Source organism: Thamnophis elegans, chromosome 7 (assembly GCF_009769535.1).
Source record: "Thamnophis elegans isolate rThaEle1 chromosome 7, rThaEle1.pri, whole genome shotgun sequence".
Classification (NCBI taxonomy): domain Eukaryota; kingdom Metazoa; phylum Chordata; class Lepidosauria; order Squamata; family Colubridae; genus Thamnophis; species Thamnophis elegans.
The window spans coordinates 37,246,932-37,274,437 of NC_045547.1; the positions used below are offsets into that span (position 1 = coordinate 37,246,932).

The window sequence follows — 27,506 nt, forward strand, 5'->3', positions numbered from 1 at the left end:
TGATAATGAAATGTCTGCAAGAAAAGCACCAGAGAGCAGCAAGAATCCCACCATTCAACCCTGAACTACAAATATTCTCTTCTATTGGTATTCAGGAAATCCAAGACCTATGGAATAGACTGGGAGGTCAAAAGACATCCCAGAATATAGTGTCCACTTCCAGGCTGATGCAAAAAAAATTGTATATCCATGGAATCGCCGAGTGGGAGGATTTGCCTTTTCATTTTTAATAAAACTCAGACCCTAGTCTTCATTATTTAAAAAAAACCTTATAAATGTGGTCTGGAACATCATTAAGTGGCGCATTTTAAATAACAACAGTACAGGTGATTTTTCCAATGACAGAGAGGTATAAAAGCTGTCTATCATCATATACTTCAGAAAATACTCAAAATAATGTTAGCTATTATGTGATTTATTTATTTTTACAAATGAGCTGAAAAAAAATCTCTCAAGCTACAGTGTTAAAAAAATTGGAGATCAAGGTGTTGCCCCAACTTTTACCAGAAGATGAGGAAGTTCAGTCAAAGGAAGCTCTTCCAAGTAGTGTCCCATGTCAGCATGCAAAACTCTATATTAAAAGGGGTTTGAGCCACAATTGTTGATTAATGCTAGTATTTTACCCACAACTTTTATATTCTCTTGAGACAAAATGGGTCTTGGGATACCAAGAAGCTAAAGTAGGCCTTACCAAGAGTTTCAATTATGGGAATGTGCATGAACAGAATCCACGCTAAAGTTAGTCTTAAGTCAAATGTATATCTTGATCAGCTTATTGTATATGACAGACTTTACGCTACTGCACAAGATGTTACTCTCAAGCAGGCATAGAAGGGAAGTTCAGAATATTATGCTATACTAACTGAATCTATCTACTGATCTATCAAACAAACTGCACTATATTATTTTATTTAACATTTTCTTCAGTAATCATGTGAATGTTGTCGTAACGTTTGTCTGACCAAGACTCCAAAATTAATTTCCTATGATAGTTGGCTTTGCTTGCAAATGTAATACCTAACATAGATTGGCACCTTAAATGAAGACCAGTTGGGCTCAATTTCAATTTTTAGTCTTTTACTATTTCTCTCATGACTGTACAAACTGTTGTATTTGTTGTTTTTATAATTTACTTGTAGAATTAGTTGAGAATTTAGCTGAAATTAAGTATTTGGAGATGGGAAATTTTAATTAAATTTTAAAGGATACTCAAAGAATAATATACTACACTTCTTTCCTTGCAATATTACTGGGTTGTAAATCCACAAAAGAAAATTACTCATTGCATTAGCAGTATTTCCATGCAGGAGTTGCCTACTAACCACTTTTCATATGTGACTGACAGAAATGGCTAAGTCTTTGTGAGCTCCTTTAGATGATTCCAGAATACAGACGTTGCCATTCTTATAGAAGCCCATTATACACATAATTTGCTTGAGATACAAGCACGGAGGGAAGAGGTTAACAGATCCTATGAAAATCTACTTTTAAGAGAAAAAATGATTTAGAAGAAATAGGTAAGCTTTTGTCTACTGAAACACACACATTGCTTCCCCCTTTATTCCTATCTCAATGACTTGTGTCATTTTGTACCTGAAAGTTTGCTCCTATAGTCCCCAACTAGCAATCATTTGGGGGAAAAAATCCTAATTTTGCCTCATAATACGTGAATGCAAGTATAAGAAACAAAATGCATGTTACAAATAAAACCAACATTATTTTCTGTATATATCTTTGTTAAATTTTGCATTGGGCTACCTGTAACAAAGCAATAAAAATGGTGTATATTAAAAGGTGGCTTAAAAAAGAAAAGTAATAAAACAAGAGATTGTTTTAGAAAAAGCAATTTAGAAGTTAATTATATACACATCTATTCAGAATTAAATCCCACCAAATTCAGCAGACCTTACGGTCAGGAAGAATGCATAGTATTACTGGCTAAAAAACTGAATTTTTTGCTTTCATCATTAGAAATATGTGACCTTAAGCGTTCCTAAACTTTGTACAAAATAAGTCTTAAGGGGCAAAACAGCAACACCAGTCACATTATTCATGGTTCTTGCAACAAGGGATATTTTGATTAGATTCCTTCACTTGCCCAGCCTGCCCCAAGCTTTCAAAGCATTCTTTATTAAGCAATTGTATGTTTTGTTTTCAAAGCAGAGGTTAGTGATATCCCTGCCACTGAGATCATTGTTTCTATGGCAACAAAATATACCTACATCAGAAAGCAGAGGCTTTCATTTCAGTGCTGTAAAAAAAAAGAAGCAGAATACCCCAAAAGAAAAGCATGGATGTTGGAAAAAGTTTTATTCCCACTTCAGATCCACATAATATTCCAGAACAACAAAAAAGAATCTCAATAAATATCAAATGCTTTGCTATAGGTTTGGACAATATCCATTTTCATACCATTATGAAGCTTGTTATTTCATCAACCATTCACTCCATTGAGTCTTCCGTTCTGAATGACATGTCACTATGGAAACAGTGGCTTTAATTTAGAAAGCATATAAAAGAGGAAGTGTGAAAAGAGAAACATAGTTTGTACATTGTATTGAAACATACTATGGTTGGTTTGGATTTAGTATGATGTAACGCCCAGTTTTCCAATATAATACAATTAAGTAAGGTGTGAATCCAGCCTGGGTATATATGCGTGCAAGAGGCACTCCCTTGACTTTACCGTAAAATATGAAATAAAATGGAAACAGCAACCATTGAGCTACAAAACCTAATTCCATACACTTAGAATTAGGTTATGATTTAGGTAGAAAATCACAAGGGAAAATAATTGTAATAATTTAAAAATACTTTTGTGGTTACTTGAAAATGATTTGACTCCCAATTAAATACAAGCACAGGGATTAACAACTACCATTAATTATAGAAGTAACATAACCAAAACTAGTCAATGTTGTAATTTCTTGTAATTATGTATGCTAGTATTGGTTTTTATTACATTTACATTCCAGTGTTAGAGTTCAATTTAATACATTACCTTTAATGAAAGCATAATTGCTGTCCATATATGTGTGTTAATCTAGTGCTTTTTCCCCCAAAAGGATTTATTCCCATCCTCAAAAAATACTATTTAATTTTATCTATATAAACATCTTTTTTTCTCTAAAATGTAGAACCAAGTCCACTCTTATTTTTTTTCTCATCATATTAAACGAACATATGTATGGTTTCTGCCTTGAATCTCATTTTATTTATTTTCACATTTCTGAACCATCCATGTCTCTCCACAGATACTATATGCACAATAAATCATGCTATAATAATAAACAACATAATGATAGCAACCATATAACTGTGATATCAATAAAAGGACATATTTACTTTAAAATATTTAAAAGTTAATTGGATTGGATTTTATGATACACACAACACTCTCTGATTTTAGTAAATGAACAAAGAAAGCATATTAATCTGAAAAATGGAAACAGCATGCCAAAATTCACTCAGAACAGAAACCTGTGGATTTCACAGTGGGAAACTGGTTCAGTAAATTAAGAACTCACCATGAGTTTCATTCTGGTTTCCACTCACCAAAGCCAACATTCCCATCAATGTAGCTTATATATTGTGCTTGTCACCATGTCTTATTTTAAAATCCGGGCTATCTTACAGTGTTCAAAAGCCAGTATTCTAGCACAGATCTTCCATAACAATACTTAGCTGAAGATTTTCTTTTAGTTTGTGACAATATGATTTTTAAATATACATTACATTTCAACATTTCTTCTGCATAGAATTTTGGATAGAATCTTGGAAGCATTTCTGTATAGGGCAGGTTTACAAAAGAATCTAATACGGTTGCATTTTCTGTAAATGATTCTAAGAGGTCATGTGAAAGACAAGCACCTTCCCTGCCAGATTACTGGGAACAGAAAACAGTCAAATCTTTAAATCAGATGTACAAAAAGCATTGAATAGTCTATATTCTCTGTATGAAAGCATTTCATAGATTACATTTTTAAACACTGAACAGTTTCATGATTTTGGTTCTGCAGAATATAAAAGAAAGTAACATGTCATATAAATTCTGCTATGTGTAACAAGAGACCTGAAATTATCAAATGCTTTAGATAATGGAAAAAATATATAAGGAAGGAAGACAAGCACAAGGTTTTGACACATTTTCCAAGTATTTTATATCTTCTGCCAAAATAATATGCATTACTTGCATAAGAAATTAAAACTGTTTCATGTTCTTAAACACACTGCCTTTCACAGTAATTCCCACAGGTTCATTGTCAATTTCAGGGTTAGTATAACCATCTACTACAAGTCCTATATGAAAAATGTATAGAATTGCTGCATATTACTCCTTTCTGAATACTGTAATTCTGCTGATTTGTGGTATGAATAGAAAACAAAAGGCTTTAATGGAGCCATTTATATTAAATGCATACACAATTCTGGAAATCAGAACTTTCCTTCCTAAAATCAGTTTGCTATACTTATAAATAGCTATGCTAGCTTGTTACCAACTAAGTGGCACCTGGAAAATCAAATTCAAGTTGCATTATTCATGTTATTAAAATATTGAAATATCTTTACATTTTGTGGAATTTAGTGTAGTACCAGACAATTTGACACAATCTTTTGAAAATGTAATCCAAACTCCTTGTTGATGGATAGAATCCATGACTGCAGCATCCTGAAGGAGGCCAATTTGGGTTTACAAAGCTGCAATAAGTAGAGTCTGCCGCGTTCAAAGGCAGCCTCTTTTTATTCTGGAATGGACTGTATCACCATGTACACATGGATAATTAACCATTTTTTTGTATTTTACTGATGTGAAAAAAAGTTGGAATATTTTTTTTCTCTTCCCTATTATCCCATACCTTTCCTTCCACTTTCTTTCCCTTTCCCATTTCTCTACCAACTTTATTTTCATTTGTATTTTATATTATGATAATCTCAATAAAAATTATATTATAATGGATAAACTAACCATTTTACAGAATTGTATCAACTTGGTACAGCTGGACTATCAGAAAACATTTCTTCATTTACATCAGAGGCACATGTTTCCATTATGGAAATTGCGTTCTTTTAAAAAATAATTGGTGACAGGAATATCCAGGAGATATTTTTAACCCATTGGGTAACTGAACAGTTTAGTTGTTTTGTTTTGCAGATTAAATTACATTAAGCCCATTCAATTGTACAACTTTAATAACAAAAAATCCACCAAACACCGAAGTCAAACTGAAATAACTGAGTTTGACTATGGCTGCACTAGAAATCAATAAAACTATACTGAAAGAACAGATTGAAGAATTGCTGATTTTAGTACAGTAATACTATTGGGTCAAATATGTTTAGACAAGACTACACATATTGTTTATTCAAACTGTATTTTGAAATTATATAGAAAACTGAGGGTATTTTGTTTACAATTGAGTTACATATTAGAGTTGTATTCTACACTTACAAAGTAACCATCGTAGGAAAGATATGGGCTTTTAAAGAGCACGTACAATATAAAAATCAAAAGTCAGGCACTTGCATTTTTTTTCAGTCTAAAAGGAGAAAGTTCCATCAACACCACACAAGGCAAAGAAGGTTGATGAATTGTTATACAAAATACATTTTCTATTTAGTTTCCTTTTTTATAAAGGCACTTTATACACAGATAGGGAATCGGTTAATAATCCTGTTAGTCTCAATTTTCATCTGACTTCTTTACCATAGAAACACTTTGATACAAATGTAAGTGCATTTTCTGTATTAAGTCAGTATCTATTGCTTTTCTACAATTAAAAATATTTGGTACTGAAAGAAATATTGAATTTACACTCTACTTCAGAAATTATCAGATGACATCATGATGTCTTAGCCACTTGGAACAAAAATATCAAATTATTTTCTTCACATGAATAGGAATCTGTCAGAAGTGGGTTTGAAGTCTTTTATTTTCTTCACGCAATCTTTCAATTTCAGCTACTAAACTGTCATTTATAGAGTATCTTTCAAGTAGGGCATGCATTTCATTCTAGAGAAAAGAAAAGAAAATCAATATGTAATAGAATTAATATTAAATTACTGTTAAATATGAAATTTTAACAGCAACATTTAAAAAGTACCTTAGATTTTGTTTTTACAGAAGGGTAGACTTTGTAGTTGTCATAGATAACCAAAAACAAACAAAATAGAGTAATGTTGTCACATTCTTTACTTTTTAAGTAAACCACTAATCTGGAAATGGCTATTCTTAAACCTGATAATCTTGGAACATTTTTGTCCTGGCTCCTTTGGGCTGCTGAAAAGGTGGCTTTCCTACTGTTTGGCTCCACATCCATTATGACTAACAGTAAAGGATGATGGAGTTGCATTTTAAAACATCTGGATTGCCTATCCCAGATTTAGAATAATAAAATACTAAGTGCTCAATGAAAGGGAAGTTTGTCAACATATATGTACAACTCTTTATATTTGTATACATACCAACTGAACATGAAACTGTTTGATCATTTCTACTTGCAAATTTATAATGTCACGATGACAAGCTTCCCTGAGGAGAGAAAAACACAAGTCTAGTCTTTTTTTTCTCCAATTCAGAAATTTACTACTACACAGGTAATTTCAAAATGATAAACTATCATCCCACTATATCCCCTCACTTCAATGTTAATGTATTTCTTTGATGGAACCTACTAGAAATAAAAGGCTATTAGGAAAGAGACTGTTTCTCTTCATCTTACTGCATTTCCAGTGTCAAGTACCCAATATGACAGCTAATGCATCAGGCTTCTAAATTACTCTGGTAAATGGAATATAGAGAAAAACATCTGTTTATTTTAATAAACAGAAGTGTGCAAAATTCTCCTGTTGGAAAACTCTTCTGTTAGAAATTCTGCAAAATATGTATAATTCTACAAATACTTCTACCAAACACAATAGGGCAAATATAATTTGAGACATAATATCACAAATAAGAAATTGTATATTTTGTTGCAGGCACAAGATATGCATCAGTTTGTTTGTGTGTGAGAGTGTGCATACGTTTGTGCATATGAACAATAGAGTTAGCTGAATCCTAAATTTGAAACTCAGGAAATTGACTATTTTGTTTCCTCCTTCTTAGGAAACATATTGCAGTGTTCACACTGCTTCCGTGTCTCAGGCTGTTTCTCTCTCCCCACATACCATTTTATATCTACAAGTATTAAGAAATCCCCTAAATTGTAAGTCTTCTTATAGATTCAAAATTCAGGATTCACCTATAGTACATGGGATACTCAACACCAGTACCTATGCACTAAAAGAGTCTATTTCATATTTATTTTGAAAAATATTGGATATAGAAACCTTGCCAAAAATTTAGATCATTATTTTCAAACACTTGGTAAACTAATTACACTGCCTAAAATATTTGCTGTATTTTAGATATGAATTGAAATAAGTACAAATAGAAAACATTTCTTTTAATTCTCAATAGTTTTCCACAGGGCTACTTCTTCTTCTAATAATAATAATAATAATGGTTCTTTTCTAAATTCTCGTTGCATTGGTTAGTGTGTCCACTTGTTTGCATTGCGCTTGCCTAGTTTATGCAGTAAATCCATCAATGAATGCATTATCTGACAAGGGATTCTTCAGTCGGATTGTTACAGAGTATAATGCTGTTCTATGGCTGATGGAAAGAAATGATCACTCAGTTGCCTGCTAAAACTAAGGGTGGGTTAATCCAGCTCCTTCACCACTACATGCTAGCATTCCAGTATATAACATTATTTAAAATGTAATATAATAATATGTATCAAATAAAAGACAAATATTTTATGCATCCAGTTTCTACAAGCAACTTTCAGGTGAAGCAATGTTCAATATGTAACACAAAAGGAGTTGGTTGTACTTTGATATGTCAATATCTACTTTTGTTATCTTGGCATGCTTCTAGAAAATTGTGGATCCAAGTAAAGGAACATTAAAGTTTAAAGAAGCAAGTAATATATTATAATTAAGTAATGTTACTACCAACCATAGAAGAAAATATGTGACTAAAGGAGCATCTGCAGTGCTTTAGATAAACAATGTGATATGAACTTTTAACATTTATAGTATCTGTAGTAATTTTCTGGAATTCTATGAATATAGTAGAATCTGAGCAAATTCAATAGTAGAAAATTTGAGCCATCACCTACCCCATCAAATACTGCTCCACAACAATTCTCCTGATCCCTAGGGCAGTTTTAATCTGCTTCAGGACCTGAGATATTTTCTGCTAAGTGAATTGGCAAAGAGATACCTACTGATGAATGAGCAGCCCATAACATTTATATGAAGCTAGGAAAAGATAACTAGGATTTGATATGAAAATGCCATTAGCAGTTGTTTGAAGACTGACATATAACATTATTAAGGCAGCCATATCACATAAAAAAACCTGTTTCACTCTTGAATCAGGGCACACCAAATTCAGAACGGTTCAGTTTTGAAATATTTTATATACAACATCTACTAAGTGGTAAAGCTCATGAAAAATAAATGTGTCGAAAAATATGGTAAAAAACATATGAATCTAATTCTCTTTACCTGAAATCATCCAAAGTTTCTTGTATCATATTCTGAATGAAATGAATTTGTATTGATGATAAAGGTGCATTCAATCGGCTATTTCCAATAGTATCTACTATTTTCTCTGATAGTGTACTAGCAACTCCAGAAGTAATATTGGAGGTTATCTTTGGACCTATGCAAAATAACCAAGAAGTGTGAGCATTTCAAGTTTACATGAATAAAAAGGGAAGCAGCCTGCAAACTAACATTTTGAAAAGATATCTATATCAAATCTTACCATATCATTTCTCATCATCATCATCTATAGTATATTGCAAAGTAAGGAAGAGTTGTTAAGAATTCCTCACTCAGCGTACAAATTTAGACCACATGTATGACCAAAATATTAAGGATAAAACCTTGAAGAATATCAATCAAAATCGAATACCTACTAATGGAGACACTATCTGGAAAATTATGTTGTATTCATAGAGTTAGAAGTTTGTGTCATATCACCTTTCAGCTCAGCAATGTAAATAGTTAAAGATTTAACTATTTATAGTTAACCTATATAGTTATAGGTTTAAAGAAAGATTTTAAATTACTTTTGAAATACAATTGCATTTTTAAAAAATGTCGGCATTTCCTGAGTGTTATACTACAAAAGTGAGTCACACCTACTTGTTGAGGTAGTACCGTTAATTGGTGATTCATATAAAAGTTGTGTCTGGATATTCTTAATGAGTCTTTCTCTGGAATCAGGACTCTTGATTAAATTGGCAACAGGTGGAGTACTCAGAGGTGAATCAGAGTTCGAGGCGTTCAACTACAGCAGGGGCGACAGAAAAAACATGTATTAATATCCCATAACAATGTAAAAAGAGGATAGGAAAGACCTATAAAAATACAATAGGTGGTTATTTTTGCTATCAGCATGATTGTTGCAAGGTAACAATTTCTCTCTTCTTTGAATGCTTTTATCATTTATCACATACTAGGATTCAAATCCTATAGATCCAAATCACTGGCGTCTTCTTTCCTCAAATGCAATGAGTACATCTGACCTGCTTATTAAAATTTTCAAGAGGATGTATTGGGTTTAATCTGCTTATTTTTAAACATCCATATCTGTTCTTAGCTTGTCCACACAATTTCAGGTTTGATATACAGTAGCATCTATCAATTTTTATCTGTTTTGAACTGTGCTTTTTAGAACATTTTTACATTATTTTATGCTGTTGTTGGTAAACTGCCCAGATTCACTTAGGTGAGATGGGTAGCATACAAATTTGATAAATGAATAAATAAGGAGGTGACAAGTAAGGATCGAGATGCAGACTTACAAAGCAGCACCCACCCCATTTTTTATCACTTGATAAACCACAGTACTGATAAACTGTCATATTGGGACAAAATGTCAAACTGTCAAGCAAGCAAGTACCATAATTCTGGCATGCTGGAATCATTCAAGAAAGCAAAGCTCAACCTATAGGCAGCCTTCATCATTCCTTTCCTTCTAGGACCCAATAATAATAATAGCAGCTGATATTTCCAAAATGAATAGGAAGAAAAAGTTGTGCATATACAGTAGTCAGAGTGTTCCTGATCTATCTTGTTACAAAACTGATGCAGTCATTCCTGTAAGATTGTATGATGGAAGATGTAACAGTTTTTATGTTTCATGCAAACGGGGAGATGTTGAAAGCAAAATAAAAGGCAAAACTGTAATCACACTATACCTGCTTGATGTGCTCACTGGATTCTTGTTTTCCATGATTTATTTTTTTAGCATCAATATCTGGATGCTCATCTTCCTCTTTAATGGGGGATCCACCAAATACATTAAATGGACTTGAATGAATAATATGTGGATTTGATCCTGCTGGATTTTTTTTTGCTGGTAAAGCAGTATTAAACTGAGAGAGAAAATCCATGCTTAAAAGATAAGACTGAAAATCCAAACCTATAATGCAAAGCAAAAGATAATATATTTGCATTGCTTTCTTGATACGTAATCAGTCTTTTGACATAGTATTTTACCGTTACTTCTAGATTTCTGCTATAATACTGCTACTATCATTAACAGAAAGTGTGTTATAAAAAGTGCTTACCATCATTCTTTCCTGGAACATCTTCATTTGCTTTACAAGCCACAACATCTAGAACACATAAATAGATATTGACAGTACAAGAAGAAAAAAACCAATAGTCCACTTTTAACCTAATTTTACAGAAAAATTCTGTTTTCTAAATTATGAGATGAATTTGAATCATTTACAAATATAATAAAACAACATTTGCTCCATCTCTTCATCCAAATCATTGATAAAAAATATTAGACAAAAAAAGATCCATTTAAGGATCTTCTTCCAATTTGATGAGAAATAATTGATGAGCATTCTTCAATTCAACTTTTGGTCCACCTAATATATATGGTTACAGAATGACTGTAATATTCTAACCATAAGAGACAATAGGAGCAAGAGTTCTAATGCAGTAAACATACAGTTTAATTTCAGCATTAACATACCATCTCGAAGTGGAGAAAATAGGTCACCCAAACTATTTCTTCCCAAATCTTCAAAATTAGTTGAATTAGAAGTATACCCATGGTCCATCTCTTTGGAAGGAATTACATCCAAACTGCTGCTCTGTGTCAAGCCTATAAGGGGAAAACATTTTTTAAAAATAAAAAATTGTTTAAAGAATAAATTAAACTCTCATTCATTCAAGCAACTTGTTTTCATAATCAATATAATTTGGTATACTGAAGAGTCATAGCAATAATGAAACAAGTCCAGCAGATTTCAGATAGGGGGTTTAGAGATTTATAATAAGAAGCTGGCCTTTAAAAAGATGGAATGCTGCCATAATTTAATTGGTAATATGTTCCACACAACCAATGGGACTTATTATTAAGGAAAAATAATTAATATTGAGTTGCAAGCAACAGTCATAACCATTACCAACCATTACCAACCATGCCTGTTAATAACTTTAATTGTGTGGGCAATGAATGCTAATAAACTTTGTGCCAAGATACCCACAACACAGGTAGAATGCTTGTTTTCCTTAGGCATTAATTAACAATACAGGTAGGGTTGGCAGGAATATTTATTGTCTGAAGGAAGAATCACACCCCTCCCATTGTATGTGAACTTGTAGTTGAGTATTTCTTTAACATGAGTGAAAGTATGTGACAGGGCATATTAAAGTTACACACTAGTTTATGGGCACTAACAGTAATGACTATCTCATTTTGTCTAGTGGTAATACTGGCCTTGAATACAGGACAGAACTGTTTTTCTGTAAATAAGTATTTCTCAAAATCTCTTCCAAATCTTAAAAAAGGCATTATTATATCTGTAATTGGAATTTTCTGGACAGACTGCAAAGTTATTCAAAACAAGAAAAATAATGAATAGTATAGAATACGTTTAACATATAAAAAAATCATTATCCAAGCATCTGATATGTTTTTTAAATGCCCAGGAGACTCAATAAGCATCCACAAGCCTACAACTTTTTGTTTCTAGACATTGCCTAGAATGGCACACTGAAAAGGATTTCTAAAATTGACCAGTGTCGAAGTCAGAATTTTGTTATATTGTTTTATGCAAAGTTTATATATAGTTATCTTTAAAAAAGAAAGACATGCAATTTTCAAAAAGAAAGAAATAATAGCATAGCATAGTAGAATTGGAAGGGACCTTGGAGGTCTTCTAGTCCAACCCCCTGCTTGGGCAGGAAACTCTATACCAGGGGTCAGCAAACTTAAACACTCAAAGAGTGTTTAGGATAACCCGCTCCCTCCTAAATAGGAGGGAGACGGGGGACCCCTTACAGGGTAGGGCTGAGGAGTATGTTCAGTTCTTGGCGGACAAAGTTGCTCGGTTTCGGTCGGACCTGGACTCCACTCCCGCAGATCCAGCCGAGACACAAGGGAATGACTTGGCAGACCATCTCTGGGTTGAGTTTCAGGATGTTGCCTCCGGGGATGTGGACAAGGCTATGCGAGCTGTGAGTGCCTCCACCTGTATACTGGACCCGTGTCCCTCCTGGCTGGTTGCCAACAGCAGTGAGGTGACACGAGGCTGGATCCAGGCGGTTGTTACCGCCTCTCTTCGGGAGGGGTACTTTCCCACCGCGCTCAAGGCGGCGGTGGTGAGACCCCTCCTGAAGAAACCGTCCTTGGATCCAGCCATTCTTAATAACTACCGTCCAGTCTCCAACCTCCCCTTCTTGGGGAAGGTTGTTGAGAAGGTGGTGGCCTTCCAGCTTCAGCGTACCTTGGAGGAAGCTAACTATCTTGACCCCTTCCAGTCCGGCTTCAGGCCCGGTTACAGCACAGAAACCACTTTGGTCGCATTGACTGATGATCTCTGGAGAGCCAGAGATGGAGGCCACGCGTCCATCCTGGTTCTCCTTGACCTCTCAGCGGCTTTCGATACCATCGACCATGGTATCCTTCTGCGACGACTGCGGGAGGTGGGGGTGGGCGGCACTGTCTTGCAGTGGTTCTCCTCCTACCTCTCGGACAGGTCGCAGTCGGTGTCGGTGGGGGGGCAGAGATCGTCCCAGAGGCCCCTAACTTATGGGGTGCCGCAGGGTTCGGTCTTATCCCCCCTGCTGTTTAACATATACATGAAACCGCTGGGCGAGATCATTCGGAGGCACGGGTTAAAATACCATCAATACGCGGACGATACACAGTTGTATCTGTCCGCCCCGTGCCAACTCAATGAAGCGGTGGACGTGATGAGCCGGGGTCTTGAGGCTGTTAAAGACTGGATGAGGGCTAACAAACTGGTACTCAACCCGGACAAGACCGAGTGGCTGTTGTATTTTCCTCCCAACAATTTGGCCGACGTTCCACTACTCAGGCTGGGGGGTCAAAGTTTATACCCCTCAGACAGGGTCCGCAACTTGGGAGTCCTCCTGGACCCACAGCTGAGTTTTGACCATCACTTGTCAGCTGTGACCAGGGGGGCATTTGCCCAGGTTCGCCTGGTGCGCCAGTTGCGGCCCTACCTGAACCGGGAGGCCCTCACAACAGTCACTCGAGCCCTTGTGATCTCTAGGCTGGAATACTGTAATGTGCTCTACATGGGGCTGCCCTTGAAGAGCATCCGGCGACTTCAGCTAGTCCAAAATGCAGCCGCGCGAGTGATTGTGGGCGCACCACGGTTCGCCCACATAACACCGATCCTCCGTGAGCTGCGCTGGCTACCTGTTGATCTCCGGGTGCACTTCAAGGTCCTACTTACCATCCATAAAGCGCTCCATGGTAGTGGATCTGGCTATTTGAGAGACCGCCTTCTGCCGATTACCTCCCTCCGTCCCATCAGATCGCATAGAGTAGGCCTCCTTCGAATTCCATCCGCCAGTCAGTGCCGACTGGCGACTACGCGGAGGAGAGCCTTCTCAGTTGCAGCCCCGACGCTATGGAACAATCTCCCCGTGGAGATCCGCACCCTCACCGCCGTTCAGGCCTTCTGCACAGCCCTCAAGATCTGGCTTTCCCGTCAGGCCTGTGGATAAGATTTTACTCTCGCCCCTCCCGAATGTTGAATGAATGTTGGGCTTTTATTGTTAATTATTTTTACTCACATTTTCTTTTTGTGTTTTGTCCTGCACTCCCCCCCCCCCTATTATTGTAAGCCGCCCTGAGTCCCCACAGGGAAAAGGGCGGCCTATAAATGCTTAATAAAATGAAAAAAAAATGAAAGAGCCATTTGGACCCGTTTCCCAACAGAAAACACCAGGAGCCACAAAGGTCCTAACCGGAACCCCCCTGTTCAATTCTGGAGCTGACCGGAAGTTCAGTTCCCCCACTATAGAGTCTCCTCCTAGCTTGGCGTACTTTTTCCTCTACCTGTCATAACCAAAAGCCCTATCAATTGTGGAGACAACTGGAAAAACCCTCCCCTTGCCATAGAGTCTTCTCCTGGCGCACTGTGTTCCCCCCCCCCACCGGAAGCTCCTCTCAAAATTGTGGTGCCGACTGGTGACGGAGCCGCAGCAGAGAAAGAGCCACATGCGGCTCCAGAGCCGCAGTTTGCAGACCTCTGTCCTATACCATTTCAGACAAATGGTTATACAATCTCTTCTTTAAAATGTTCCAGTGTTGGGAGCATTCACAACTTCTGGAGGCAAGTCGTTCCAATGATTAACTATTTTAAATGTCAGGAAATTTCTCCTTAGTTCTAGGTTGCTTCTTTTCTTGATTAGCTTCCACCTATTGCTTCTTGTCCTGCCCTCATATGCTTTGGAGAATAACTGACTTCCTCCTCTTTGTGGCAGCCCTTGAGATATTGGAACACTGCTACCATGTATATCCTTAGTTCTTCTTTCCATCAAACTAGACATACCCAATTCCAGCAACCAGTCTTTATATGTTTTAGCATCCAATCCCTTAATCATCTTTCTTGCTCTTCTCTGCACTCTTTCTAGTCGCCACATCTTTTTTATATCGTGGCGACCAAAATTGGATACAGTATTCCAAGTGTGACCTTACCAAGGCATTATTAAGTAGTATTAATAAAACTTCATGTGATCTTAATTGACGTGATGTGCCAGTGCCTGGAGGCTGTCAGGATCTGGATGGGGGTCAACAAGTTTGCACTCAATCCAGACAAGACCGAGTGGCTGTTGTGTTTCCCTCCCAAAAATTTGGTTAGTAGTCCATCACTCAGGCTGGGGGGTGAAATTTTATGCCCCTCAGACAGGGTTCGCAATTTGGGAGTCCTCCTGGACCCACAGCTGACCTTAAGAACATCATTTGTTGGCTGTCACCAGGGGGGCATTTGCCCAGGTTCACCTGGTGCACCAATTGCGTCCCTACCTGAACCGGGAGGCACTCGCAACAGTCACTCATGCCCTCGTGACCTCAAGACTGGACTACTGCAATGCGCTCTACATGGGGCAGCCCTTGAAGAGCATTCAGAGACTTCAGCTCGTCCAGAATGCAGCCGCGCGAGCGATTGTGGGTGCACCTTGGTACACCCACGTTACACCTATCCTCCGCGAGCTGCACTGGTTACTGATTGGTCTCCGGATACGCTTCAAGGTGCTAGTCATCACTTATAAAGCCCTTCATGGTATTGGACCTGGGTACTTGAGAGACCGCCTGCTGCCAATTACCTCCCAAAGACCCATTAGATCACACAGGGTTGGCCTCCTCTGGGTTCCGTCTACCAGCCAATGCCATCTGGCTACTACCCGGGGGAGGGCCTTCTCTGTGGCAGTACCGGCCCTTTGGAACGAACTCCCCGCAGAGATTCGGACCCTCACCTCTCTCCAGACCTTCCGAAAAGCCGTTAAAACCTGGCTGTGTCGGCAGGCCTGGGGTTGATGAGTTCCCTTCCCCTCTCGATTGTGTGTCTTTTGGTTATTTTAAATGCTTGTATTTGTAGTTCTTGTGTTTCCCTTCCCCGCTTGGGTTTGTGAGCCGCCCTGAGTCCCGCTGGGAATAGGGCAGCATATAAATAAAATGAAACCTAAACCTAAATCTAAACCCAATTCATACTGGTGAAACTACTTTGAATAAAAATAGGAAAAAATGTTCTAAATATGCTATCTTAGGAGATAAAGAAGCTTGTTTTAATGTTTCTTTAAAGCAGTGTTTTTCAAACTTGGCAACTTCAAGGTGAGTAGACTTCAGCGTCCAGAATTCTACAGCCAGCATTCTGTAATTTTGGAAGTTGAAGACCATTCAACTTAAAACTGCCAAATTTGGAAAGCATAGATTTAGAGCACTATGCTTGATTCACTGAACAAACACAAAAATCCTCACTCGTTACATGATTTTTTAATCAGTATTGCAATAAACGATGCTGAGAATAGCAGACATAGAACTCTCTCTCTCCCTCTTTCTCTCTCTCTCTCTCTCTCTCTCTCTCTCTCCATCCCTCCCTCTCTCAGAGAGGGGGAGGAAAAAGCACAACTGAAGACACTGTATAATTCATTTCTGCAGAGCTATGCACTATGCAGAGCTATGCACTAAATAAGTCTGGGTTTATGAAGATCTTCAGCTAAGATAAAAATATGCAATCAAGTTACTTCAGTAGAAGATACATAGTTCTTGAATTAACAACTCTGCTCCCATAGCCTCTGGAGCAGTGGTGAAATTCAATTTTTTGCTACCGGTTCTGTGGACATGGTTTGGTGGGCATGACAGGGGAAGGATATTGCAAAATCTCCATTCCCACCCCTCACCTGGGGGAAGGATATTGTGAAAGCTGCAACCCTCCCCCCCCCCCCCACTCTGGGGCCAGTCGAGAGATATTTGCCAGCTCTTTGAACTACTCAAAATTTCTGCTACTGGTTCTCCAGAATCTGTCAGAACCTGCTGAATTTCACCTCTGCTCTGGAGTCCAAATTTCTTGGCTGAATTCAACAGCAATGCCATACTGTGTATCTGTTTTAAGCATATGCAATTTGGGTGAAAGTAGAGAGGCTTTTTTTTAAGTATGTGTGTTGTTTATTCTGTTTTCCCTGACCCCAAGATGATAATTTTTACCATAGGCCAACTGTGATTGAGTTAAGAAACTTTTTTTGCAAGAAAAAAAATCACAGCCCTTGCTAGAGTGAATAACTTTGTATAATAAAAACAACATTTCAGTGGGGTTACAGAAATGTTAAAACAAAACAATGAAATAAGAATTTTTATTTATTCTTTGGCACTAACATATTTTTTTCAACAGCTTTCAAATTCTTTTTTTTACCTGATTTATCTGGAATAGCATCACTTCCTTTAACTTCATTACTTGGCATGGACTGGGGCAGGAAAGTAGCAGGTGCATTAGATGTAAGATTTTTTAAAATACCAACATTCTGAATTCCTCCAGCATTGTTTGTCAATTTAACATCCGATTTTTTGCAAGTTTGCTTACTTGAACTTGTTTTATGACTAGACTAAAAATAAAAATAAGTATGTCAAAAATATTCCAAATAAAAAAAAAGTTATCTACAACTATATCTAGAATACTAGTATCAACTATCCTGACATTTTTAATTCTTGTAAAGATAAAGCATTCAAACAAATTATTTTCAAGCTAAATAACAAATCAGTATGATTGAAAATGTCAGCCATTTTGTAGACATAAAAACTGTACAGTTTGAATACAATTAAAATTTAAACACATTTCAAAACTTAATAAATGTGCATGATTTATTTATTGATTTACTATAAATGGAAAATATTTAGTCTTCTTTTTTAATCAACATTTCATCAATATATGCTCAAGATGTTTTACCTTTGAAAAACTGTTACAATTCTGCAGTGTTATGCATTTCACAGACGTTTTGTGAGCACTGACTGATTTCACAGGTGCTGTCAGCTTTCTTAAATCATAATGGTATATTTTTCCACGAGAAGAGCCAATAGTGAGTGAAGTTCCTTCGGGCATGAATTCTACTGCAGTTAGAGGAGTTTCTGCTACTAAAGTTCTCAACTGCCTTTATATGTCAAAGATATTGAACACAAAAGGGGAAAAAAACCATAAGAATGTTACATAGAATTTTCTAAATAAAAACCTTTATCTTACTGAGTTCTTTGTTGGGTTTAATCTAGGTTACATCTATACACCTGACTCAAGATTATTGAGTGGGCTTCATGCCCAAAATGAGATTTGAGACACACATGATCACGATAAATGATTATCTCTACCAATCTGCCCATTTTATCTTTTTAGTTTTATTATTTATTCATCTTATATTTAAATATTTATGCATAAAGTTAATACACAAAGGTGTAAATATATCCCTAAATAAAGATAACACACAAATGTCATCATTCTTCTAGTGGAAATATATCCTTAAATACTGCTGGTCATACCTTCTCAATTTTGACACAAATTAAAGTATGTGGCATGGAAAATTGCACTATCAGAGTCAACATCTTATACCTTATTTGTCGTTTCTGCTTAGCTTTTCTTTTCTCATGCACTCCAACCATCATAGGTTTATAATAAAAAAACAGATTTTAAGGTTTTAACTGTCTGAGACAGTAAAATAAATAATAAATTTTAGGGCATCAACATTGGATTTTCTCCACTTTTCCCATTTGATTTAATCTATCTAAATGAATTGCAGAAAACTCAAATTCAAGAAGATTTGACATATAAGTAATCATTTTCAGGTTTCATCACAATCAGGTTATTTTTACTGAAGCAAGCAAAATTTTTATATATGAAAATCATTCTAAAAACCATTTTCAAATTACTATACATTTAATTTACTATTGAAATTAAAATGAGTTTAGTTTCATTAGAGAGTTCATGATGAAGATTTCAAAATATTGTTGGTTTGATGTAAATTTATTTATTAAATACATTAGCAGCCTATCTCACTGTCAAGTGACTAGCTGAAAGCTGTTATTCATTTTGTAAATAAGTAAACTGACAAGTATATACTTACCTTTTACTTGCTGTGTCATAGAGAATTATTCTTTTATCTAGACCTACAGTTACAAGCAGCAATTCACTGATGGGAGAAAAACAGATTTCATAAGCTGGAGCTTTATGAGCATTTTCAAAGTTATGGTATGGAGTTTGACTGTTGACATCCCATAGGGTTACAGTTCCACTGTCAGAGACGCTACCCAGTAATGCTTTTTTAAAGGGAGAATATTTCAAATGTCGTACGGGCTGTAAGAAAAGAAACAAACAATATTCCATAATTTCTATTTCAACTAAAGTTTGACTTAGCCAAAATCCAATTCTAAAGATTTAAGTCAAAGTAATTAGTTGCACACATTCATGTTTAATGTGTAAGGAATCTTTTAATCAAAGACTTCAAGCTGATACATATTTGTGTTATATGTACATTCCCAAAATGTTTTAAGATTAATTGTTACATTAATCCTATTAATGAAAGATTTTTTTTCTTTTTTTTTTTAATTTTTTTACAGCAGTTCAGGATCAAACGATCAGGTAAAGACTACTTGAAATCTCAAGTTATCATAATCACATATGAAAGTAAAGTGATGTATGCATACAACTAGAAACTTCTATAGCAGCTATTAAAGTAACCATGCACATCTGGAAAAAGATATGGCATTTTTAATGATTTAAAAAGAATTGTAACATTTATAAATTTCATAAGATCTCTTTTTTTAAAAAACTGGGAAAACCTAACTTTTTTTAAGAACGGAAAGCCTTTAAGGTGAGATATATTTTCTATTTCAGTCACAACTAAAAACATTTACTTCATTTAGAAGTATAATTTGGAAAGAATGGTGCATAAAAATTGCAAGGTTTCATTAAAAGTGTTTCTAAATGAAGCTATTTCATAATCTCACACATTTAAAAAAACAAGCAATATCTCTCACATTAACACATAAGATGCCAGATATTGTTGTTCCAATATAAAATCTATGGAAATACAGTACAGTTAGTCCTCGACTTACAACAGTTTATTTAGTGACCGTTTAAAGTTACAATGGCACTGAAAAAAATGACTTGCAACCATTTTTCAAACTTATGACTGTTGCAGAATTCCCATGGTCACATAATAAAAATTCAGACACTTGGCAACTGAATTATATCTATGATAGTTGCAATATTCTGGGGTCATTTGATCACCTTTTGCGACTGTCTGACAAGCAAAGTCAATAGGAAAGCCAGATTCACTTAACAACTGTGTTACTAACTTAATACCTTCAATGATTCACTTAACAGCTTTGGCAAGAAAGTGTCAGCCTCTGTTTTGCTGCTTGCTTTTCGGCTGCCACTGAAACGGGGAGGGGGGCATGGTATTTGGGTGAGGGAATTATTCTGTGCAGCAGTGATTGTAATAAGGGAGTTGTTCTCAACATCTACTGCATATGCTGCAGAGAGGAGTTGCTGCCAAGGCCAACTGTCCGGCATACCAACCTGATGATGATTTTTGAAGATGTCTCCCACATGACACCTGTGGGTGTTTGGATTGGACTATGGGATGGGGTTGCTAAAGTGAGGGGTTAGGGTCACATATTGATATCTAAGATTACACACGTTTTTGCCTCAGATCTTGTTTTGCTTAGTTACTATCTACTCATAACCTGTTAAAGTACTCTTAATTCTGCAAAATGGAGTTGAGTGGTTTCTTTCTTGGTTACTGAGGGAAGCAGCCCTGACAGAAAGCTTGTAAAATGGAGCAAACTCACTTAACAAATATTTCATTTAGAAACAAAAAATGTGGGGTCAAATGTGGTTGTGAGTCACAAGTAGACTTGTGAGTTGTGATCAGAGCCCAGTGACTTGACCCAACAAGTCATTGGGCTCTGATTGGGGGAAAGAAGCATTGGTACCTTTCCAAAAGGACTTTCTGTGTATATTATTCCCATTTTCACATAAATATGAGAAAGCATTAAATCCTAATTCAGCATTTTAATGAAAATTCCACCCTCAGATGTTACCAGGAAAGAAGGAGGCATATCAAAGATGGCTCAAAGTATTAACTATTCTGTGAAAACCCAACAGTCTGCCCCCAAAATGTGTTTTTATTTTTCCCCCCTCAGGATTTGTCTTTTGTTTGTTTGCATTTGTTGCTAGATCTGCCCTATTTTCAAATTTACTATTCTGCCAGTTTCTTACCCCACACAAAACCTGGCCCTGTTTATTCAGTTTTGGAATGTTGAACAATAATTTCCCAACATTCTGTTGAGTTGAAAAGAATAACAAGTTAGAAAAAAAAACCCTGCAGAACGTATCTTTATTTCACATAGATTTGTATCAAAGCACTGCGACCTATTTTTTCCTTCTCAACAACAATCCTATGATAGAGAACTGGGCAATGCCACCCAAAAGAATGCAGGGGTGTAGAATTAAAGGAGCCAACAGTATTCTGATGCTGCTGCCCAATTCTGTTTGGGATGCACTGGAGATTTTATTTTTTTGCCTCTTCAGACCCAAACCAGAATAAGTCATTTTTAAAATATGTATACATAAATTAGGTCCTAGTTCTCTTGCAGAGGACAGAGCTCTGAGCTCTTTTACATTATTTATTTCCAATATTCTTACAGGTTGAAAGGAGTGAAAACAGTGGGACACTGGCATGGTTTTTCACTAAAAAGTATATTTCCTGTTGTGGCTCAACTCTGTGGTCATAGCATAGCATATAGCACTCAGATAAGAGATTGAAACTGACATAATATCCAGTAGTGAGAAACAGAAAAGTGGTCCCTGAAAAACCTTTAACTGAACGTCAGCATTGATACCACATCTTTATTACAAGAGCAGCCCTTTCAAATGTTTAGTCAGCAAGTCTGCCATATAAGTTTCACTGGAGTGACATGCAATTAAAATTTAACAACTTTTCCAAGGTAGGCAATTCTGCAATAACAATGGAAACTTTTGAATCCTGACAAGAATGCCAAGCTTAGTGTCTCCTCTTTATTGCTAATTTTTTCCAAGACCAAGGCTGTGATTCAGCAAGATATTATGAAGCTAAAATTGATAGGATAATGCCTTTTTTTTAAACTGAATGCATTATTTGTTACATACTTCCAATAAGATTACTTTCACAAACCTTCATATATTAGACATTCAGTATGCTTTGAACACACATTTAAAAATAGTGTTCAAAAATGCTAGAGGAATCTATGGGGGAGTGGGGCCTACTAGATTCTCTCTACCTCCACAAAGTCTGTTGACCACCTCTTCATAATTAGAGGTGGGAAATATTTTTTTATTATTATGTTATATTTATATCCCACCTTTATTTACATAATTTACAATGATATATCCTAACACCTAAGGGAAGCGGTGGCTCAGTGGCTAAGACACTGAGCTTGTTGATCAGAAGGTTGGCAGTTCGGTCCCTAGCACCGCTTAACAGAGTGAGCTCCCGTTACTTGTCCCAGCTTTTGCCAACCTAGCAGTTCGAAAGCATGTAAAAATACAAGTAGAAAAATAGGAACTACCTTTGAGGGGGGAAAGTAATAGCGCTACGTGCACCTTCAGCGTTTAATCATGCCAGCAACATGACCACGGAGATGTCTTCGGACAGTTCTGGCTCTTTGGCTTTGATATGGAGATGAGCACTGCTCCTAGAGCCACAAACAACTAGCACGCATGTGCAGGAAAACGCTTACCTCTACCTTACCCTAGCACCTATTTTTCTTGCAATAACCACCCTGTGAGGTGGATTGGAATGAAAAAGAGTGGCTCAAAGCCATCCAACCAAGCTTCCATGTCTAAGACATGACCAGAATTCAATCATTTGCATTTTAACCCCTGTTCCAAACTGGCTCTACATACACCGACATACACATTTTTCACAGGTTAAAACGCACATGCAGGTGTTTTGAAATAGAAAATCAAAAGTGTCAGAGTAAAATCATTTACTGTTGGAAAATGGTGGTGTCAACACACACACACACACACACACACACACACACAGGTTAGGTTACAAATTAGTTTACTTCTTCAAAACTTTAGAAATCATGTGTAAACGTCATGAGGAAGGAGAAAACCTGAAATATTTTGTTACCATGTTCTCATGTCCTATTATATAAAATTTTTCTTTTCCACTTTCTTATGTTCCATATTATACTTAAAATAAATATTTCATTCCCTTTCAAGTTAACAAGCAGAAAATCTGAAACATTTAATGTTTCTACTCATAAATTGCATTAAAAACAATGAATAATTTCATTAGCATTGTATATTTTGTATAATAACTATTTAAATTTCATTTACAATATCATAATAAATAATCCTAATTTCACTTTTAGAATTTTTATCCGAGACATAAATCCCTATATTTTACATTAAGATGGATCGAGATTTAATAGCAATTGAACCTTTCTTCAGCTGACTATAATGAAAAGTTATAAATGGCAAAACAAACCACAGCCAGGAATTTAAAGTGCACATAGAAAAGTCCAATTAATATAATCCAGCTATATGTCTTTCAGCACCTTGTCACTAAAGACCCAATCTTTCATTCCTACTTTCATTGCTTTGGTCTTTAAACAAAATCACATTGTCTATCAATAACTGTCAGACACAGTTTCCCAAATAAGCCACACATAAAGCAAGCAATGACAACTTTATTAGCTCTGCTATGTGGTGGCTTTTTTAAAAAGAGTAAACTGACTATTAAAAAGTTTGCATTGATATAACTGATGGATGATAACAATCAATAAAAACATCAAAGTTTCTTCAACTGGGCTTTTGCTTTTAATGGACACAATGCCACTACCATATCTTTTGCAAAGTTGTCCCATGTAATATTTAGTTTGTCCAGGTTACTAAAAACAAAATAAGAATTGCTTGTAAAAAAGAAGATGAAATAATATACCTAAAACTAGGCTATACCATTAGCATCTGAGCACCTGCTTTTCTGCTAATGTATCAAAAGGACCCCACATTTTCATACATATTCCCCTGTAAGTTTTATTCAATTAAAATTAAATAGAACCAACCAACTTTCCATTTATGTACTTAGTCATTATCCCTTTTTGTCACAAATTAGAATATGATAGCATCATTTTCAGAAAATAATTCCCAGCTTTTGAAATCTGTGTATAAATGCTCAAGTTGTATACTTTCTGTAAAATTACAATAGAATCCATACTTGCCACTAGGAACAGATTGCTGTGTCATTGATACATACATACCTGCGTGCTTCCATGACCAAATGGAGTGCTGGATAAATTTGTAGCAATACTATGCAGGATAATTTCACCACTCAAGGATCCTGAAGCAACATAGCAATCATTCCAATTGAATGACACACAAGTTATTTCCTCTCTATGATCCTGAAGAAGAAAATATGCAAGCTTTAATTTAGTACAACACTAAAGTGCTCCAAGGAAATGTTGAGATTACAAATACTTCTTTGTGATCTTTCTGTGTACACTACTGGTGAAAATCAGTGACACAATGTCTCATGATTCTGAAGGAAATACATTAAACAGGTGTGCAAATTCTACAATAAGTTAAAAGTGTTTTTTTTTAAATAAAAAACAACAATCAAAAGGTAGCCTTATCTTCCTAATGTAGCCTTATCTTCCTAGTCTTCCATTCTTTGGCACTTGTGGACTCCCCAAAAAATATTAAGTGCAGCCTTCAGTGTCTAAAAGGTTGCCTACTCTACTTCCCTGGAATGGTTACCACTCTCTATTGTAGCTTGCATTTTCAACCAATATATTTGTAAGTAGTTTCTCTCAGACATGATTAGATAGCAAATTCCTGTTCAAATGTCTAACTTTTCCTTTCTTCAAAAAATGAATCTCTGCAGGAATAAGACTTGTCCAATGCTTTCTGAGCTGGGATAAAGAATTTTCCCAAAGCTATAATTCAGAGGAAATTTCCTATCAGGTCTCCCAATTGTTCATATAATACCTCTCCTCCTCTAATCAGAGTACCCTGGATCCTTCCAGGATTTTCCCTATCTTTCACTAAGAAAGATGCAAATCACGTACAAACAGACCCTAAAGAGGAACAATTTCAATCATTCTTTTTACTATGATCTCCGCAGGAAAACAGAGACGGAAACTTTCTCTCTACTTAGGGAAGGACCCAGCACTTGCATTCAAACTTCCAGATCATCTTTCATATAAAGTTTTTTCCATTCTGTATCTAATTATATATCCTCACATGTATATTCACTTCACAGGATTGAAAACATACAACCATACAAAATGTAGCAAGTAAATTATATTTAATTATTAACCTGCCACTGATCCTTCTTCATTCTGACAGAAACTGTTATTGGAAGTACATGACACTTTCTAATAACTCTCTCTTCTCAGTAACTCCATATGCCACACCCTAATGATTTTGAAGAATTTGTATCTTTGGAGAAGGACAGGAATGACATATAAAGATAAAGAAAAACTTCCCATTATCATCAGTTGAGATAATATGACTCTTCTCTACTGTGGCAAACAGTTGAATAACCCTGCCTTTAGAGAGCACATCAACTTGTCACACTTTCTCTCCTTACTGATATTTTAATTTGATTTGAAATATTTGTTTCCACTGCCTATTAAAATATAGCTATTTTATATTGGTTTTGGTTTAATTGTAATATCTCAAGGGAAACTTTTTGAATTGTAAAACGGTGTGTATCAAATGTCTGATAAATACCTGGAATAGTTTGCATTCTGATACAGAATAATCCTTAAACAGTGCAGTACAGTACGGACCAATATGCATCCATAACCAACAAGTTATGCTAGAATATTTTGGGGGAACAGAGAAAATGTTTAATTCCTGCCCAACTCTGCTAAAGCAACCATGTGCTGTTGATAATAATAGCACTTTTTAATTGACACTAATCTGCAAGATAAATAACTAAGGTGGTTAAAAAATAAGAAGGCAAAATAAAAGCATCATACATTAACACAAAACCCTAAAGATAAATCAAATTTAACCAACACCAATCAACAAAAGAGAAGAGTAAGAGGAATGAAAATTTGCCTCTGAAGCGTGTGATACGTAAGATTGTTCCTGAACTCTTGTTATATATTTACTATTTACCTTTATCACAGAATGACCTATCTAATAACCATCTATCCAAACTATAGTGATGGGACTTAAGCTTTATCAAAGATATTAAAAGCAATATCTAGCTCTGGTAAACTACACTTTTCTAGATAGAGATGACCTTCACCCTCAAATTACTAAAGGCTCCCTCACATCAAACAGATAGGGCCTACACTAAGATCCCCAGAGCCTTATCCATTGGCAGTTCCTCCAAAAATATCAAAGGTCAAGCTGCAGTAAAGTGAGACCTGTATTACTTCAGACCAAAATCTTCAGGCTCCAAAACGTAACAATATTTTGTAATAGAACTGAAATTATCCATCAATAAAGGAATATCCACACGTATTCAAAACTGCCATTCCCAGAGTTTAGATAAAACATTTCCCAACATTTTGCAAAAATATTGTATTTTAACAAAAACTGCTTTTCTTCCATAGTGTTATTAATGATATTTATCTAACAATTGTCAGTCAGTCAGTATCTAACCCCATAATCCTAAATTTGCATAGACATAAATGTCAAAGTATTATGTTCCCAGACAAACAGTTATTTAAGGGGAAATTCATTAACATTTTGCAATTATAGAAATCAGCACAGCAACTAAATTCCATAATCAAAGAAAAATACCTACACAGAGATTAATAACAGATTTGGACAATTAACTGCCCCAAAATCCAAAAGACTGTAGTTAAACTATTGTAACTATACTTTGCTTTTTTTTTATTAACTGTTTTTCAAGCCCATCTTATATTTTAATTAAATCACTTAGAACACTTTATAAATATACATAAATAATGAAATAACTTATACTCTTGTGTACCAATACAGATAGTCCTCAACTTACAATCACAACTGAACCCAAAATGTATGTTGTTAAATGAGAATTGTGGTGAGTTTTGCCCCATTTTGTTTTCTTGCCACATTTGTTAAGTAAATCTGGTTTCCCCATTAATTTTGCTTGTCAAAAGGTCACAAAAAGGTGATAAAATGACCCTGGGACAATGGGTCATAAATGTCAGTTGTCAAGCATCTGAATGTAAATCACGTGATCATGGGGATGCTGCAAGAGTCATAAGTGTGAAAAATGGTCATAAGTCACTTTTTTCTGTGCCGTTGGAACTTCGAACAGTCACTAAATAAAATAAGTTGAGGACTACCTATATATCTGAGGAACCCTTTTTATTTATTTGCTAGATATAAAACCTTTCATTGAGGCAATGTAAATAGCACTCCCTCCTTTCATCTATCTGCATAATAACTGTGAGGAGTAGGCAACATTGTGAGAGAGGCCAACTGATGAAGTCACCTGATGAAACTATGCCTGAGGATCAACTTGAATATGGATTCCCCACTCCCACCCTGGTCCGAGTCCAACATCTTAAGCAACACACTTTGCTACACTATACTACAGCACATGTAGTGCTGTATACACTATACAACACACTATACTACAGCACATCACTACAATAGTAGACTTCTTTGCAGAAGTCAACGCAGGATTGAATGTCG

The 27,506-nt window shown here is 35.9% G+C and overlaps 1 protein-coding gene across 1 annotated transcript in view; it reads right to left on the bottom strand.

Annotated features, from left to right (window-relative positions):
• Window positions 1-5,311: 5,311 nt before the first annotated feature.
• Window positions 5,312-27,506, bottom strand: part of NEDD1 (NEDD1 gamma-tubulin ring complex targeting factor) — a 39,385-nt gene continuing 17,190 nt past the window's right edge. Inside the window, exons 5-15 of the mRNA XM_032221655.1 lie at window positions 24,125-24,265; window positions 18,937-19,166; window positions 17,775-17,976; window positions 17,244-17,433; window positions 11,048-11,179; window positions 10,629-10,676; window positions 10,257-10,480; window positions 9,199-9,343; window positions 8,554-8,710; window positions 6,463-6,529; window positions 5,312-6,010 (exon numbers count right to left, since the gene is read on the bottom strand). Of these exons, the coding sequence (XP_032077546.1) occupies window positions 5,906-6,010; window positions 6,463-6,529; window positions 8,554-8,710; window positions 9,199-9,343; window positions 10,257-10,480; window positions 10,629-10,676; window positions 11,048-11,179; window positions 17,244-17,433; window positions 17,775-17,976; window positions 18,937-19,166; window positions 24,125-24,265 (1,641 nt within the window). The 3' untranslated portion in view covers window positions 5,312-5,905. The remainder of the gene's footprint in view (window positions 6,011-6,462; window positions 6,530-8,553; window positions 8,711-9,198; window positions 9,344-10,256; window positions 10,481-10,628; window positions 10,677-11,047; window positions 11,180-17,243; window positions 17,434-17,774; window positions 17,977-18,936; window positions 19,167-24,124; window positions 24,266-27,506) is intronic.